Here is an 18,412-nt window from a genome sequence, read left to right as displayed (position 1 = left end):
ATATTTGCAGGCAAATGCTTTGCATAGTTCTTCAAAGATAAACAATATTTTCCATGCAATTTATCTCTGTAGACCGTTCAGCCTTGTGCTTGCCTCCAGGCCTTTGTAATACCGGCGCCAATGAGAGAAATGGAGATGATGAATATAGATAGCTACTTAGTCCTGACTATATGGTTCAGTCTGTATGCACAGATATGACAGCAGTGATGCACATCACTTGAGCTAAATTAATATGACAGCTGAAATGGCACTCGTATAATGAGAGTAGCAAATGTTGCCAATGTCGCATTTAATGCCAAAAGAACGTGAATTTATATTCAGATCAAAGTTGCTCTGGTTTCAGTGGATAACAGACATCACTTGGTAGCAATACAGGCACTTAATCTGTCCACTGAGCCTAGTTTGTAAAAAGTACAGAGCAAAGAGGCAACGCCTTGTGTTCCGTCTTTTTTGCAAATGAATCCAAAATTAGATTTAGCACATACGCTTTCAGACCAAGCGCTACAGAAAGTGTTTTTGTATTGGTGCAGATATTATGAAGTGCACTATGAAACTGTTTCAGGGTTAAAATAACATAAATACAAATCTCTTGTACATTTTAAGTGGAACAGCAGAGAATTGAGAAAAAACAGACTACAAACAGACCGCCTGTCACCAAGTGAACCCATGTCTCAGAGTTTGTTTTGCGACCCCTGAGAAATAAAGAGCTGCACTGCAGTGAGAAGCCAAGACTAAGATAAGATGAAAAGAATCAATTACCTATTAGATGAAATAAACTCTGCAAGGAAAAGAATATATGGTGGACATCGTTACAATCACTGACATTCTTATCCGTGCCTGTATCTACCGTTTCTGTCACGCTGCTCCTGTTTTTGCCTGAACATAACCAAACTGCAAGTAAAGTAAAATGAAATCCTTTCTGACAGGATGCCCTAACTGCAAGTACCTCAGAGTGACCTTATACTAATCGGGTTAGTGAGTCACAGCTGTCATGCATTTGATACATATTCTTCATATACTCAGGATGGCAAGAAATAAACACGAGCTACCATGTTTAAAATTGAGTACTTTCCCTATTAACTATCAATCACTTAATGGACCGTCATCTATTTTAATCAATGAAATGCTGTCAGCTTTAGCTGCACATCCAGACTGACCTCAAATCTTGTTTTTTTTTTCCACTGATGGTTAAAAAATCTCCTCTAACATCTCAATGTCAAATACGAATATCTTCCTATTCCTGCTTCCTTTGCCATGTTTACAAAGACCTCACATCCCAGGTCAGTCCAGTTAGCTGTAAGACTAACAACTTAGCTCAACTAAGCTACTTCCTCTGCTCACTTTTCTCTCTCTCTCTTCATTGAATCTTCTTTAAACATCTGCCACATTCACATTTTATCTTCTGCTTTGTCTCACTCTTTTGTGCTTTACTTCTCTTTAATGTCTATCCTTCCTCCTTGCTTTCCATTTGTTTGCATACCATCCTCCATCCCTCTTGTTTTTCTTGCTTTTACCCCTCTCCCTTGATAAAAACAGATCAATTGCAGAGCCTCCTTTAATTATCCCCTTTTTTTCCATTCTTTGATGGGCGCCTGTAAGAGACTCAGGATGCATTTGCTAATAAAGATACAGGGAAGCGTCTGTGTGAGAAGTCATTTCAATAGCGATAGATATTAGTATTGATTTTTCTTAATAGACATGTCCCCTGTTCAAAGCCGCGATGCCCCTGATGAGTAATTGCCAAAGCTTTGTTTGCCATGATTGATTCATAATCTATAACTCTTGGGATGAATCCTTCATGTGGAGAAGCAGGTGTTTTTATGGGGGGTTTTTCCCACTGCAAGTTAGCACTGAGGTGGGTCTGAATGTGCAGATTTGACTTTATTCGCTTGATTTTCTAAAGCTTCCAAAAGCATTTGAATCTTAATCAAAATCTTCAGAGTTTTATTTTCCCTCCCCTGGTTTTTTCCCTAATTTCTTTTGTTCCACCGTCCTCATCTCTGGAAATGTGATGTTTGCATGTCCCACTTGCTCTCCTCTGCCTTTTCTTTCTTGCAATACCACTCGCCCACTCTCCTGGCTCTTGTTACCCACTTCTTACTCTTTCATTCTCTCTCTGCATCGCACTCTAATCTCCCGCTGGAAGCTCTTCTGGTATGCTTCTTCCTCCTGATTTTTTTTCCTTCTTCATCCTTTATTGACAAATATGCTTCCATCTGTAATTCTGCTGCTTTTTCCTTCCTCCTTACATGCATTTTTGAAAGAGTCACACACACACACACACACACACACACACACACACACACACACACACACACACACACACACACACACACACACACATATATATATATATATATATACACACCTCTTCCTGCTCTTGCTGTTCTCTCCTCGCTTCTGTCTCATATCATCTTTCCTTTAAAGTCTGACAGGGGTCTTGTAAAACAGTCTGCAGCCATTCACTCACATGCCTGCAGGGAAACACCAGGCAGTTCTGTACCAATATTATACACACAAGCATAAAAACAATCACACACACTCCAACCTTTCACTCCTTTCTCTCTGCTCTACAGACAGACTTTGAAATGATTACTAGATGGAGAAACGTTTCTGTCAACGTGTGGAAACAGGCCTGTCAGAGACCGCGGGGAGATAGGGAGGGACGGAGATTTGAGATTGGAACAAGCTGGGAACACTGTTTGAAACGACAGAAACACTAGGCTGATACAAGCGCAGAGATTTATGGGGAGAGATGGCAAGATATAGGTGTACTGGCGAGGGCTGTGCGCCGGAAGACAAATTCATAGAAAAGGAGGTGTCGAGAGATGGATAGACATAGTTTAAGGCTAAAGAAGAAGTAGGCTGCAGTGAAGATAGAAGGGAATAACTCTGATAGCCTGTAAAATCCTATAGGCACAATTCAGGCAGTCAGTTATATAGCAGGGCAAGCAAAGCGGAAGAGCAGTTTGTGTGTGTGGCAGGAAATGATTATGCTCTACTGTGCCGACTGCATGTCATTTGGATGCCACTAGCATCCACAGAGACCTCATCAGACAGTCTTTCTGCCCATGCTTGATGCATGTGCAAAATGTATGTGTGTGTATATGTGTGCCTCTTTGTGTGAGTAACCATATGTGTGTTTCCATGTGTGTGTAGGCAGGGTGAAAGCATTACACCCCACTGCTGTCCATTCTGTCTTTCTAGCTGTTGTGAAGAAAAAAAAATGCATCAGCGCATTCATGAGCACATTTTTACAAAAGCAGATTGCAGTTTCCTTTGCTCACCAAACTAAATCTTTTCTGCTAAATCTGCCCATATGGCTTCCTAACAGTCTCGCTTTGTTCATTATTCACCATCGGCAGGCAAAAAAGTGCCCCGTTTTTGAAGCTGCTGCCACATTTGCGGAGGCATTACTACTACGGACTGCTGGCTTGATATAAAAGGACACTGTGACTATTTTCCAAATCGTTTACTAAAAAAACATTTGTGGAAACAACTGCATCTCTACTAAACAATATTTTTTTCCCCCCATGTAGTGAGAAAGGAAAAAAAGATTTTATCGACAAAGAAGACGAAGAAGAAAACCATAACCAGCTAATAGTGCAATTTTTACATGTCGTGCCCTAGTGGAAGCTTCATTCCTGTATTTCTTGCCATCAACAAGCACAGGGACGATTACGCGAGAGCTGTATGAGCTGTATGTAGGATTCGCAGCCTCTGCTCTCTACAGTCATTTGACAGGTATGATAACTGGATATTTTATTGATTGATGTCACCAGTTTAATATCCATTTTAATTATCATTATATAACGCGGTTGCATAACAACAGGGGTGGCTGTAGCTCAGGTGGCAGAGCAGGTCAGCCACTAATCAGAAAGTCGGTGGTTCGATCCCAGGCTGCCTCCTGGCTGCATGCCAAATATCCTTGGGCAAGATACTAACCCCATGTTTGCCTACTGGTGGTGGTCAGAGGGCCCGGTGGCACCAGTGTCCGGCAGCCTCGCCTCTGTCAGTGCGCCCCAGGGCAGCTGTGGCTACAATGTAGCTTGCCATCGCCAGTGTGTGAATGGGTGTGTGAATGGGTGAATGACTGAATGTAGTGTGAAGCGCTTTGGGGTCCTTAGGGACTAGAAAAGCGCTATACAAATGCAGGCCATTTACCATTTTACCATTTAACAAAACTTCTGTCTCACTTGCCAGATGGCCTGTAGGGTGAACAGGCTGGGATGGGGTGGGTGTGATGTTGCTAGTGAGGATGCTTTCTATAGCTGTTCTACAAAAAAGTTCTGCAAAAGACTTCCGAAGTTTCCTTAAGAAGCACATCTGTTTGTGAGGGATCTTTATCACAGCAAAGATGGGTGATAACAGTGACAGATTATTGATTCCTTGGGACATAAAACTGTTCACCTCCTCCTCTGCAGTTCCACATGAGCTGCTGATTGAGCTGGGACAAAAATTTACAGTTACTCTTTCTCATGATGCTTAATAACCATCCATTCAAGTATTTTCTGAACTGTTTGTCTAATTTGATTCAATCTGATTACACAGTGGAGTTAGACGCTATCCAACCTTACACTGGGCGCGAGGTGGATTACACTTTGACCAGTCTATCAACTGATATTGTGTAAAGATCCCTTATGTATGGTAAATTGTGTAGGCTGAAACAAAAGATATGCACATTAAGGACACACTTTTAAGAGAAAAAAAATGTTTTCACATTAATGAATGCAGTGCAGTCCAGCACAGCACCACCTGGCAGAAAGTTGTAGACTTCAGGTTTAAAGTAGCCATGGAGTGACTGTGGCATTTTGGATGGGACTTTGTCGGTAGATCCAAATGCAGGACTCGCAAGACAAGAAACTAAAAAAAACAGCTTTAATTCTGAAGCCTTTCAAACAAATTACAAAAACGAGGCAGGGCTCGCGCCAGGAAGCAAATCCTCTGAGTCACAGGGAAGCACAGACCAAGGGAGCACACAGCATGATGGAGGATACAACAAAGAACACAAACAAACTGAGGGTTCAAATACGCAAGAGGAGATGAGGTTAGAGTGGAGACACCTGAGGAGAAACATACAGCTGAACTAAATCTGATGAGGAGACACTGGGAGGTAAAACTTAACACGAGACACAGAAAACACAGGGAATGTAAAATAAACTAAAACAAGAATAGAATCCAAAAAAACTCTAACCACTCGCCTGAGAAAGTAAAAAAAGAAACACCAACAAACTATACCACGAAACGCCAAAATACCACAAACTAAGAGTCAAACATCAAAGAACTAAAGTGAAACTTCTAAACTTAAAATGCTGGGTCACAGACCGAGGACCATAAAAAAGTGTAAATAAGATTTCACTTTAAAACTGTACATAATTATATTTACTCTTTGGAATTTTACTTTTAACTGAGTATTTTCATAAAGTGGCGTTTCTGCTTACAGTCTTCAGTCTTTCATGTGCAGCACATTTGGTTTGTCATCTGTGACTGTCTTCCTGTTCTTCTCACACTTCCCTCACTTAGAGTGGTCTACTTTGTTTGTATCGATTAGTCTGTAATTAAAATGTGATTTCATCTTTGTGTGTGCAGCTCTTAAAGGGAATAGCACACACTCCTGCAATATTATCTGACACTCGTCTTGATCCCTCTATTAGAGCCATATTAAATATCTCACTCTTCTCATCCTTTGCCTCCTCTCACTTTAATCTCTCTCTTTTCTCACATCCATGACTTTCAGCTGTTTCTCCTGACCCGTGAAGCCAATCTGCCACCACACACACGCTCCCTCACTCATTCACTCACTTTCCATTCCTTTATCCATCCTGCTCGTGGGTAAGGATGGATTAACAAGAGCGATGGATGAAGTCAGCGGAGGTGCTGATGGACTAAAGTGGCCTTTTCGTGAACAAATCGCAATGCTGAGGAAGCAAAGCTCAGGGCTCTTCGTAATTCCCGTCACATTCACGTGTTTCCCCTTCGCTCCATGATTCATATTTACCTCTCCAGTCAGTGTTTGAGCAAGTATCTATTTGCATATTTGTTCTCCTTTAGAAGGAAACAGATGCGTTTACGTGTGCGGATGTAACAGGGCATGTTTGTTGTTTTGTTCAGAGCGATTCATGCGGCGTTATCATCGACAAGTCAATGGGTATACTAATATTAATTTATAATTTAGTGAATCAACATCCTGGCGATTTCATACTGAATCACTGATGCTCCTCTCGGGCTCTTGCCTCGCTGTGAGGGTGGGAGGGTGATAGATGGAGAGAGAGGGAGGGAGAGAAATGGAAAGAGGGAGGGCAACTACAGCCCCTAATGAAAAACAAGGAGCAGGGAGGGAGGGGAGGGAGGGAGTGAAGGAGTTTGGGGAGAAAGGGGGCGAGAGTGAGAGAGAGAAAGAGAGGAGGAGCGCCACAAGATGAAGTGTGAAAGGATGAAAGAGGGGATGATGGAAGGAGGGTTTCTGCCTAGAGCAGCCATTGAGAGAGGAGGTGGAGAGAGAGGAGGAGAGGATGAGAGGAGGAAAGAGGGCGAGGGAGTGCGTGCGTGTGCGTTCTAGCTGCTGAAACACGTGACGAAGAGACACAGACTTCAACACACAGACGCACTTGTTTCCACAACGACGGCGGCAAACATGGGGGCTGTGGTGGGCACGTTGACCATGCAGACCAAGCAGAGGAGGCCATCCAGGGGTGAGGGAATACACACACAAACATGAACGCACGCATAGACATACTCACACACACAAAACACACAAACATAATGTGGGGTTTTTTTCTCTCTTTTTCTAATCGGCACATGGATGCACGCATACGGGCGGTGAAACTTTTGACAGTGTGTTGTCGTTGTGGCTTTCACACACACGCTCACTCCGGCACAATGTATACAGCGCAGGTACGAAAAGCTGCAGAGCGAAGATTAATAACTGCCGGTATTTCAGTTGAGATGCAGTGAAAGAAGGGGAGCAGATGGTTTGTCGAGAGAGAGAAAGGAAGAAATGTAGAGACCAACAGGTGTTCCCAGTGGAAACAAAAAAGTGAATCTGTTTATTCTACAACAAACTTTCAGCCAGGCAGTGTCTGTGCACCCAGGTGATTGTTGTTGAGCTTATCTTTTTTTGACACAGCAAACCGAGGGAGGAATCTAAGAGCTGGCTCTTTTTTTTTTTCTTTCTCTTTTTTTTGGTCTGTGCGTGCGCACGCGTGCTGCTCTGTCTGTCTGTCTGGCTGCATGCTCAGACGCGAGCCTCGACACTGGTAAACACACACATGTCGAAGGTATTTGTCACTCTGCTCACACACTGCTTTTCTGTCTTGCTGTTACCTTGGAAGCACCGTAACCATGGCAACAAAAGATGTGGGGTTTGGGGTGGGTGGGGTGGGGTTTGGTTTTTTTTTTGATGAGATTGGGGTTTTCCTAAGTAAGTCAAGGCCACGTGAAAGAGACTCAGATAGTGAGAGATGCAAATTTGCAGATGAAGCGAGAAGCGGGATGTATGAAAACCTGTTGCCTGTAAGAAATGTTTTACTCCCTCGTTACTCATTCTAAAAAAGAAATCCTGTAAACCTCTTTTATGTAAGTCTTATGTAGCCCAGATGAAAAATATCATACTTATTCTCTTTATATTAACTGTCCACATCAACAAGCGTCGTATTTCCTATGACCATTGAATGCACCTCTCAGTTCACCCCACGTGAGGGCACCTAGCTCAGCAACCAATCAGAGCCTACCCAGGCCGCATTGACCCTGTCAGCCAGGAAGTGAGGTGGAGGTGCATGGTGTCCCGGGTTTTTCTTATCTCAGCAAGAGGAGTGGAGGCATCTGCTACTCAAACCGAGAAATCCACGGACAAAAGAGAGGAAAACTCAGGATTGAGAGGAAGGAAAACCAGCCTACTTACCTGCTGGAAGTCCGGAGTCGAGTGGCTGGATGAAGGAGAGAGGCAACGTCGGTAAGACGAGTGTTATTCTGATGGAAAAAACTTGTAGAGACTTACCGTCGCGATCATGCTAATGCTAGCTCGGTGTCTCACAGGCTAACCACTCACCTTTCATCCGGAGAGCTGCTGCAATTCCAACGCCAGTGTGTGTTGGGCTTTTGTGAAACAGAGCAACGGTGAGCAACATGTTCTTAGCTGCTCTAAAGCTAATTTTTGTCAGTTCACTGTGAGTTTAAAGTAATCTAGAGGGTAATTTTTAGTGCATTTCTCTCTCACGAATAGGCCTATAGCGTGGAGAAATTAAGCACACTGCTTTAATGCCTCTGAACTGAACTCATATGTATATTTTGTTGCTTATTTGCACATAGTTCTGAATTTGTTATGGTGTATTGTATTTTGAGTGTCAATGGTTACTTACCATAAGTATTGTTTAATTAATGTTTACATGAATAGAGAAATATTTGAGCAACTTAGATGTTTAGTTCTCATATTTGATATGCTTGAAAATTGAATGTTGTACAACAGAACTGTGAGATTTGATAAGATTTAAGATGTTGATGCAATGAATATGAGGTGATGCAATATTTTGATTTTGTATTTTAACCTTAAACAATGCATCTGAAACAGACTGATTAGAATGTACATTTTATGACCTGGATTATAGGTCAGGTTTTTTGGAGAGGACGGAAAAGTCCAAGGACCAGGACGATATTCTGGTTGTGATAGATGGCGAGCCAACCACTTTGAGGACGATCTACCCCAAAGAAGATACACACCACACACTCATACATTCCAGTTACACTCACAAGGACCTTTGAAGTTGGCTATCGCCAGCTTAACTCTAAATTCTTAAAGGGCCCCAACGAGTACTTTTATTTTGTTGAGTGTGCACACTATTTATTTTATTTTATACTTTATCTGTACAAATTGGACAAATACCTGTTATACTTTGTAACAATACAAGAGTGGCTACTCAAAAGTTAACATTGTGTCCAGGTCATTATTGCTGCTCAATACTTTGGCTCCATACGAATTTGGTGTCTTCTGATTCTGGCCAGGGTCTTATTACGAGCCCAAGTAATTATTGCGCTGTAATTCACCTTTATACCTTAAAGTTGGTTACAGAAGTGGCGAGCCAGCCAGGAGCCAATTGATTTGAGCATCAATATTGAGGCAATGACCAGCATGGATTTCATACAAAAGTCTGGTGTCAAAATACCTAATGCGGTTGTTGTCGCTGGGATAACACAGGTATCTGAGAAAGATGAACAGGTCATTGACTTTCTGAAACAGTATGGTAAAATCACAAGAGTCCTTTTTGTTGATGATTCACTGTCCAACTTCTACCAAAACCTGATCGTAGAATACTCTAGCAGTTCAGCCTTAGAAGGTTTAGAACCTCGTTTACCATACACATACACAGCACAAGCTGATCCCAGCGTTGTCTATGAAATTAAAACACTCAGTAGCATGTACACTACCACGGTTGGGAGTAATGTTACAAAAACCTACTTGGCGGAACTCAAGGAACTAGCCAAGCTGAGTGGCAAAGACTACGGTGAGGTGCTGAAGGAGATGATGTGTCAGATTGGGGAGGATGTTGAAGCCATGCGACCTACCACTGAAGAACCTTCTCCCACGTATGTCGAGACCACTGTTGTATCTCCGCCCGCTCCTAAAGAGCGACAGTGTCACACCTCACATTCAGATGTTACACCAAGTGATACTAGTGCCACTGATGATGTTCCCCTCACTAATGGAAGGAGAGCAGCGTCCCTCTCAGTAAGTGACTTGAACCCACCTGACATTCAGAAGGTTGTGGTAGAGCATATCGTACGAAGGCAAGATGTTGTCCCACACATCCAGTCCCAGGTGAGACTCCGTTCCTTCTCCGGTAAGGTTCCCAGACCTAACAATGAAACTGATTATGACACATGGCGCACACAAATTGAACTGCTCCAAAATGATCCCAGCATGTCCCCCCTGCAAATATCCAGAAAGATCCATGAGAGCCTGCTCCCACCAGCAGCTGATATAGTTAAGAGTTTGCGGCCTGAGTCACCACCTGTGACTTATTTGCAGCTTCTAGATTCAGCCTTTGGCACTGTAGAAGATGGCGAGGAACTTTTCGCTCAATTCCTGAACACCCTTCAAGATCCAGGTGAGAAGTCATCCACTTACCTTCACCGGCTACAGCTAGCGTTAAACAGAGCCACGAAGAGGGGGGGAGTCGCATGTGAAGAAGTGGACAAACATCTACTTAAACAGTTCTGCAGGGGATGTTGGGACAACGACCTACTCAGCGCCCTGCAACTTGAGCAAAAGAAGAGCAGCCCACCCCAATTCTCAGACCTGTTGTTAATGATTCGCTCTGAGGAAGATCGACAGCAAGCAAAAACTAACCGTATGAGAAAACACATTGGCACCACAAAGCAGAGAACTCAGTTACAGTTCCAGGGTGCACATGTTTGTGAACCAGAGGAGAAACATGGGAGTAGCATTGCTGCTATTGAGGATCTGCGAAAGCAGGTGGCGAGTCTGCAAAGTCAACTAACTACATTCATGTCACAGAAAAAAACAAAGTTTGCAAACAGCAAGGACCCTGCAGGGAAGCCGCAGAGTAAGATGTCAAAGCCACATGGTGTAGATGGACGTATGCAAAGACAGACTTCAAAGAGGCAAAGGGGCAGACCCAAGCCCTGGTATTGTTTCAACTGCGGTGAAGATGGACATATCGCTCCATGCTGTGTTGACCCCGTTAACCCCAACCTAGTAGCAGAAAAAAAGAAGCAGTTGGAGGAGAAACAACGCCAGTGGGAAGCGCGAGATTGTACAGATTCACCTTTAAACATCTAACAGTTCCTGTTGTGGGACAAACAGGAGCTGAGGAGAGTCAACAACGTCCCTCAGACGTAAACAATGGTGACAAAATCACAGCTGAGGTTAACAAAGTAAGTACCCCAGCAAAGACTGTCAAAGCACAAACATGTTCTGGCTTAAACCATTCAGAGCAGAACCAATCTTTCCAACTCCCTAAACAGTTGATTGGTACCAGAAGTACAGCTCAAGTGACTGTGAGAGGTGAAGAAGTCAACTGTCTTCTTGACTCAGGCTCCCAAGTTACCACTGTTCCTGAGTCATTTTACCAGCAGCACCTTTCAGAGCAAAAGATCAAGCCACTACATGACCTCTTAGAAGTGGAAGGTGCTAATGGCCAGCTAGTGCCTTACTTTGGCTATATAGAAATGACCATAACTTTTCCAAAGGACTTTATAGGTGTTCCAGTAGATGTAAACACACTTGCTTTAATCGTCCCTGACACTTCACAATCCCTCATGCTCATAGGCACAAACACCCTAGATGTACTGTTCGACATCTACTCAGAGACTGACTTAGCCAATCGTCAACCCCTCCCACATGGCTACAAAGTAGTCTTCAAAATCATTGAGTTGAGACGGAAGCAGACAAGTGACACCCATCAGGGGGTAGTGAAGCTACTTGGCAAGATGCCTCAAGTCATTCCAGCTGGTTCAACTGTAGTGGTGGAGGGAGTCGCCCTTGGCGAGGGCCTTCAGGATGAAAAATCAGTTGTAATTGAGTACCCATCATCGTCCCCCTTGCCCGGTGGCCTGCTACTTAAAGCCGGTCTGGTGGACTTTCCCCAGCGGCGGCCCCACAAGTTGCCAGTTGTTATAAGCAACGAGTCTGACCACGACATTGTCATCCCTGCCAAGTGTACTATTGCAGAGGTTAGTGCTTATCAGACCATCCTATTAAAGGAACACAACAAGACCAAACAGTCAGAATTATCCCAGAGAACTCCAGACACTCCGTCTTTCCAAGAGCCCACCATAACCTTCAATTTTGGTGACTCCCCAGTTCCATTGGAATGGAAACAGCGCATCACTCAGCAGCTCAGCGGCATGCCTGAGGTGTTTGCACAGCACGACCTGGATTTTGGCCGGACGGACCAGGTGCGACATCATATAAAACTTTCGGATGGCACGCCTTTCAAACTACGTGCCCGGCCAATCCACCCACGGGACATTGAGGCTGTCCGGAAGCACATTCAGGAACTCCTTGATGCAGGAGTTATTAGAGAGTCAGAGTCCCCATTTGCGTCACCCATAGTGGTAGTCCGGAAAAAGAACGGCCAAGTCCGGTTGTGCATCGATTATAGGCGTCTAAACCTTCAGACTATAAAAGATGCGTACAGCCTTCCGAAGCTAGAGGACACATTCTCAGCCCTCAATGGTTCACAGTGGTTCTCTGTTCTTGATCTAAAATCAGGGTACTACCAGATCGAGGTCGAAGAAGCAGACAAACCAAAGACGGCCTTTGTGTGCCCTCTCGGCTTCTGGGAGTTCAACAGAATGCCTCAGGGTGTAACGAACGCCCCCAGCACGTTCCAGCGGTTAATGGAGCGGTGCATGGGGGATATGCATTTGAAGGATGCATTGGTCTTTCTTGATGACGTGATAGTATTCTCCCGAACCCTTGAGGAACACGAAGAAAGACTCATGAAAGTGCTCACTCGTCTAAAAGAGTTTGGGTTAAAGCTGTCACCAGAGAAATGTGTCTTCTTCCAGACTTCAGTCCGTTATCTGGGACATGTGGTCTCCAGAAATGGAGTTCGGACTGACCCTGAGAAGATTTCGGCCCTTAAAACATGGCCTGTCCCACAGACCCTGCGAGAGTTAAAGTCATTCCTTGGTTTTGCTGGGTATTATAGAAGGTTCGTTAAGGGGTATTCCAGCATTGTGAAACCTCTCCACAACTTAACTTCGGGGTACCCACCTAGCCACAAGAAATCAAAAGTAAACGCAAGACAAAGTGCACATCAGTACCATGACCCAAAAGACCCTTTCGGAGGTCGCTGGACGCCAGCTTGCCAGGAAGCCTTCGAGTCAGTCATCCAAAGTCTCACCACTGCCCCTGTACTTGCCTTCGCTGACCCCCAGAAACCCTATATACTGCACACCGACGCCAGTACCACCGGGCTTGGTGCTGTATTGTATCAGGAGCAAGAGGGACAACTTAGAGTCATAGGCTATGCAAGTAGAGGGCTGTCACGGAGCGAAAATCGCTATCCAGCGCACAAGTTGGAGTTTCTGGCGCTCAAGTGGTCAGTTACAGAAAAGTTCAGCGACTATCTCTACGGCAACCACTTCACTGTTGTAACGGATAGTAATCCGCTGACTTACATTCTGACTTCAGCAAAACTTGACGCAACTAGCTATAGGTGGCTAGCAGCACTGTCCACATTCTCTTTCAAACTCCTCTATCGTCCAGGGAAGCAGAATGGAGATGCGGATGGATTATCACGCAGACCACACGGAGGGCTAGCGGACGACCTGAAATCACAAAAAGAGATTGAACGCATACAACAGTTCACTCAAGATCACCTTTGTGATCCAGACAACATCAATGCTGTAAATCAGTCTGTGGTGAAAGCAATCTGTGAGAGGCAGTTCACCTACAGCGTCAGTCCTGACAATGAAAGAGAGGCAGATGCAGATTGTGTTGCCTTGGTGGAGGTGCTTGCTGTGTCTCCTAGTGCTGTACCTGATAGCTATGGGCAAGAGGAACAGTTTGGAGGTCTGCCAACCATTCCCCATCTAACTGAGGCAGAGCTGGCAGACGAGCAAAGAGCCGATCAGTGTATAAAGCATGTTATTTCTCAGATCGAATATGGGGACACACCACCTCCAACCGTGCGCACACAGCTCCCTGAGCTTCCACTGCTCCTCCGAGAGCTTAACCGTCTTGAGCTCCGCAACAATGTCTTGTACCGGCGACGCCAAGAGGGGTCCCAGAAAACCTACCAGCTTGTACTTCCAGCTGAGCTTCGCAACACAGTTCTCACCAGCCTGCATGACCATATGGGTCACATGGGAGTCGACCGTACACTGGACCTTGTAAGGTCAAGATTTTATTGGCCAAGGATGGCTTTGGACGTGGAAAGGAAAGTGAAGACGTGTGGCAGGTGCGTGCGGAGGAAGGCACGGCCTGAAAGAGCGGCCCCCTTGGTCAGCATTAATACGACACGACCTCTTGAACTCTTGTGCATGGACTTCTTGTCCCTGGAAGCTGACAGGAGTGGAACCAAAGATATATTGGTGATCACGGACCACTTCACTAAATTTGCAGTTGCTATCCCAACACCTAATCAAAAGGCCCGCACAGTGGCAAGGTGTCTGTGGGAGAACTTTATGGTACACTATGGCATCCCAGAAAAATTGCATAGTGACCAGGGTCCAGATTTCGAGTCCCGCACAATCAAGGAGCTCTGTCAGGTGGCTGGTATCCACAAGGTGAGGACAACCCCATACCATCCTAGGGGCAATCCTGTGGAACGATTTAATCGTACCTTGCTTGATATGTTGGGAACTCTCCGTGATCAAGATAAGTCCTGTTGGCGTGACCATGTAAGACCCCTGGTCCACGCTTATAACTGCACCAGGAATGAAGTGACTGGTTTCTCCCCGTACGAACTGATGTTCGGACGCCAACCTCGGTTGCCAGTTGACCTTGCATTCAACCTGCCAGTGCAAGAGGAACAACACTCATCTCACTCTGAATATGTGCAAAAACTCAAGTCACGTCTCAAAGAAAGCTACAAGTTAGCTATGGACAAGGCTGCAAAGATGGCTCACAAGAACAAAATGAGGTTTGACAGACATGTAACTGCATCAGACTTGGAAGCTGGAGATCGGGTATTGGTCAGGAATGTCCGTATCCGGGGCAAACATAAGATTTCAGACAAGTGGGAACACACTGTGCATGTAGTGGTGAAAAGGGCAGGCAACCTCCCAGTATATACAGTTAAGCCTGAAAACAAAGATGGTCCCCTAAGAACACTACACCGGGATCTGTTGCTACCATGTGGCTACCTACCTGTGGAGGAAGGCAGTGAGCATGTACAGAAGCCAGTGTCACGCAGGCCAAGAACCCGTGCAAATCCAGCGCTAGAGGAAGAGAACTCCTCAGACGAAGAAGATGATTTGCTCATTCCTGTTTGGTTGAGTTCCCCTGTCCACACAGTGAGTGAGAGTCCTGTAAATGTTCCTGATATTGACAACCCACCTGTTTTTGACAGCCAATCTGATTTTGGCAACATACCTGATATGCCTAACAGTACTACAGATGATACTGAGTACTTATCTACCAATGGAGTCACACCGACCGAACAAGTGGATGAAATAACCTTAACTGAAACTGACTCACCTGTTGATGACCCAGACGTCCAAGAAAGGCAACTTCCATTTCAGGAGGCTGGCACCAGAGGTGCGAATTCTGAGGAGAGAGTGGAGGAGATAGTCCCAGTGGATACAAGGGAAAACATGGATACAAATGATTCTGTAAGGAGATCTGAGAGAAACCGTCGTCCGCCACGACGGCTTGACTATACGGAGCTAGGCAATCCTCTGATCACTGCAGCAAAATCATTCTTGCAAGGACTGTCTTCAGCTTGGGCCGATGTCATCAGTGATGGTGAAGAGCCTGCTTCGCCCTCTTCCTTGACCCGTCAAATAATCATCATTTAACTGTCTACCATGCACAGGGACGTGCATGAGTTCAGGAGGGGAGGGTGTAGCCCAGATGAAAAATATCATACTTATTCTCTTTATATTAACTGTCCACATCAACAAGCGTCGTATTTCCTATGACCATTGAATGCACCTCTCAGTTCACCCCACGTGAGGGCACCTAGCTCAGCAACCAATCAGAGCCTACCCAGGCCGCATTGACCCTGTCAGCCAGGAAGTGAGGTGGAGGTGCATGGTGTCCCGGGTTTTTCTTATCTCAGCAAGAGGAGTGGAGGCATCTGCTACTCAAACCGAGAAATCCACGGACAAAAGAGAGGAAAACTCAGGATTGAGAGGAAGGAAAACCAGCCTACTTACCTGCTGGAAGTCCGGAGTCGAGTGGCTGGATGAAGGAGAGAGGCAACGTCGGTAAGACGAGTGTTATTCTGATGGAAAAAACTTGTAGAGACTTACCGTCGCGATCATGCTAATGCTAGCTCGGTGTCTCACAGGCTAACCACTCACCTTTCATCCGGAGAGCTGCTGCAATTCCAACGCCAGTGTGTGTTGGGCTTTTGTGAAACAGAGCAACGGTGAGCAACATGTTCTTAGCTGCTCTAAAGCTAATTTTTGTCAGTTCACTGTGAGTTTAAAGTAATCTAGAGGGTAATTTTTAGTGCATTTCTCTCTCACGAATAGGCCTATAGCGTGGAGAAATTAAGCACACTGCTTTAATGCCTCTGAACTGAACTCATATGTATATTTTGTTGCTTATTTGCACATAGTTCTGAATTTGTTATGGTGTATTGTATTTTGAGTGTCAATGGTTACTTACCATAAGTATTGTTTAATTAATGTTTACATGAATAGAGAAATATTTGAGCAACTTAGATGTTTAGTTCTCATATTTGATATGCTTGAAAATTGAATGTTGTACAACAGAACTGTGAGATTTGATAAGATTTAAGATGTTGATGCAATGAATATGAGGTGATGCAATATTTTGATTTTGTATTTTAACCTTAAACAATGCATCTGAAACAGACTGATTAGAATGTACATTTTATGACCTGGATTATAGGTCAGGTTTTTTGGAGAGGACGGAAAAGTCCAAGGACCAGGACGATATTCTGGTTGTGATAGATGGCGAGCCAACCACTTTGAGGACGATCTACCCCAAAGAAGATACACACCACACACTCATACATTCCAGTTACACTCACAAGGACCTTTGAAGTTGGCTATCGCCAGCTTAACTCTAAATTCTTAAAGGGCCCCAACGAGTACTTTTATTTTGTTGAGTGTGCACACTATTTATTTTATTTTATACTTTATCTGTACAAATTGGACAAATACCTGTTATACTTTGTAACAATACAAGAGTGGCTACTCAAAAGTTAACATTGTGTCCAGGTCATTATTGCTGCTCAATACTTTGGCTCCATACGAATTTGGTGTCTTCTGATTCTGGCCAGGGTCTTATTACGAGCCCAAGTAATTATTGCGCTGTAATTCACCTTTATACCTTAAAGTTGGTTACACTTACAAATCTAATGTGGCTACTACAATGAATGGGCACAGTGAGCAGGAGATCAGTGCCAGACGGAAAAAAAAAATCCCCAACCCTACCCCCTATTAATAGTCATTTAAACTTATTTGTCAAGGCAGACTGTTATCAGTTTTCTGTCCAAGCAGGACCTTTTCCAAATCAGTGCATATGGCTGGCTTCATCTTTTGAATAAGCTCTTCCACTCCACCACTAGCTCAGACAAACACTTTTCCCTAAGGGTGTTCAAAACCAAAAAAAAGCTAGGCGTAAATTTGTTGCTATTTTGATTGTTGATGCACTTAAGTTGTGGAAACGCATGAAATCTGACTCTTGCTGCAAATGAAAACAAGTCTTTTTACATCCACAAATACCCAGCGAAGAGATAAAAAAGAATGGGATGTGGAGCTGTGAAGCTATTTGGGGTTGGAGGGGGAGAGAATTGTGTGTAATTCAGCTGTTGTTACTTCAGCATCTTTCTCCTACTCTGACATGTTAGCTTTATGCGGGATTAGTGCGGCGGGGCTTGTATGCATGCAGGCGCCCGTTTCTTTCTTTGGTGTTGCAGATAACTTATCCTCACAACACTGACAGCAACACTGAAAATGGGGGACAGTGCATGGCTATAATATTGTGAGATTAAATTTCTACATGATTGATCTTCTGGGCATGAGCTCATCACTCCTGTGTCATGACAGAAAATACCCTCGCCGCGTTCGTGTCCTGCACCTGCTTGAATATTTACATGCCTGTCTGGACTGTCTGTTTTCATCAAGGCTGCGTGTTGTTCTCTCAACTTCCTTTATTTTCTGCCAAGTTGTTTTTTCTTCCTTTTTCTGACAGGCTCTTTCTGGTGGGAGTTTTCTCCTACTGTCTTGTCTGCATGGTTTTGTCTGGCAGGCTCGCGCCTGTTTTCCTCCTCATCTGTTGTGGTGGCCTCTGACAACTCATCTCTCCAGAAGAATTTTCACCTGGCATATTTTTTTCCACTCCCTGGTGAATTTTCCATTTTTCACTGCCTCCCTTACTTACTCCTTGCAGCAATGTTGTCTCAATCTCCCTCTATCCTTTTATTTTCTGTCAATCTCTCTCTCCCTCTTATCTTTCTTTTGTTTTGCTAGTTGCTTCATCCCTACCAGCCCCTGAACCTCTTCCTCTTAATGTTTTTTTTTCAGTTTCACATCCTCCCACTGCTTTTTCTACTCCCAGTTGTTTCCCCCATTTCTCCCTCCCACATTTGTCCCTCTTCATCTTACTTTCTTCTAATTTTTCCCCACCACACTCTCGCATGCCGCCACCACCATCATAATCTGCTCCATACCGCTCCTTTCCTCCCCTCTCACTTTTATGCTGCTGTTCTTTCTCTCATTTGCTCCCTCTCTGCATCACCCACACTCC

General features: G+C 44.4%; 3 protein-coding genes across 5 annotated transcripts in view; all 3 read left to right on the top strand.

The window, feature by feature from the left end:
* kcnip1a (Kv channel interacting protein 1 a) overlaps positions 1–18,412 on the top strand; it is a 55,166-nt gene that overhangs the window by 23,270 nt on the left and 13,484 nt on the right. The window lies entirely within an intron of this gene.
* On the top strand, positions 7,593–11,550 carry LOC146677727 (zinc finger CCHC domain-containing protein 18-like). Its single transcript, XM_085425369.1, has 3 exons — positions 7,593–7,951; positions 8,035–8,115; positions 8,604–11,550. Exon 3 carries the CDS (start codon positions 9,116–9,118, stop codon positions 10,793–10,795), a length of 1,680 nt encoding a protein of 559 aa, XP_085281495.1. The 5' UTR covers positions 7,593–7,951; positions 8,035–8,115; positions 8,604–9,115; the 3' UTR covers positions 10,796–11,550.
* On the top strand, positions 13,990–16,869 carry LOC146677726 (uncharacterized). The gene is made up of 3 exons (XM_085425382.1): positions 13,990–15,897; positions 15,981–16,061; positions 16,550–16,869. The coding sequence occupies exon 1, from the start codon at positions 14,008–14,010 to the stop codon at positions 15,484–15,486; it is 1,479 nt and encodes a 492-aa protein (XP_085281508.1). The 5' UTR covers positions 13,990–14,007; the 3' UTR covers positions 15,487–15,897; positions 15,981–16,061; positions 16,550–16,869.

This window comes from Rhamphochromis longiceps, linkage group LG2, assembly GCF_057381845.1.
Source record: "Rhamphochromis longiceps isolate RC_006_pf linkage group LG2, R_longiceps_female_GT1.1, whole genome shotgun sequence".
NCBI lineage: Eukaryota > Metazoa > Chordata > Actinopteri > Cichliformes > Cichlidae > Rhamphochromis > Rhamphochromis longiceps.
This window is presented reverse-complemented; position numbering and strand designations above follow the sequence as displayed.

Excerpts from the sequence above, each read along its gene's own strand:
- LOC146677727 (XM_085425369.1), top strand. The coding sequence starts at position 9,116 with ATGACCAGCATGGATTTCATACAAAAGTCTGGTGTCAAAATACCTAAT.
- LOC146677726 (XM_085425382.1), top strand. The coding sequence starts at position 14,008 with ATGGACTTCTTGTCCCTGGAAGCTGACAGGAGTGGAACCAAAGATATA.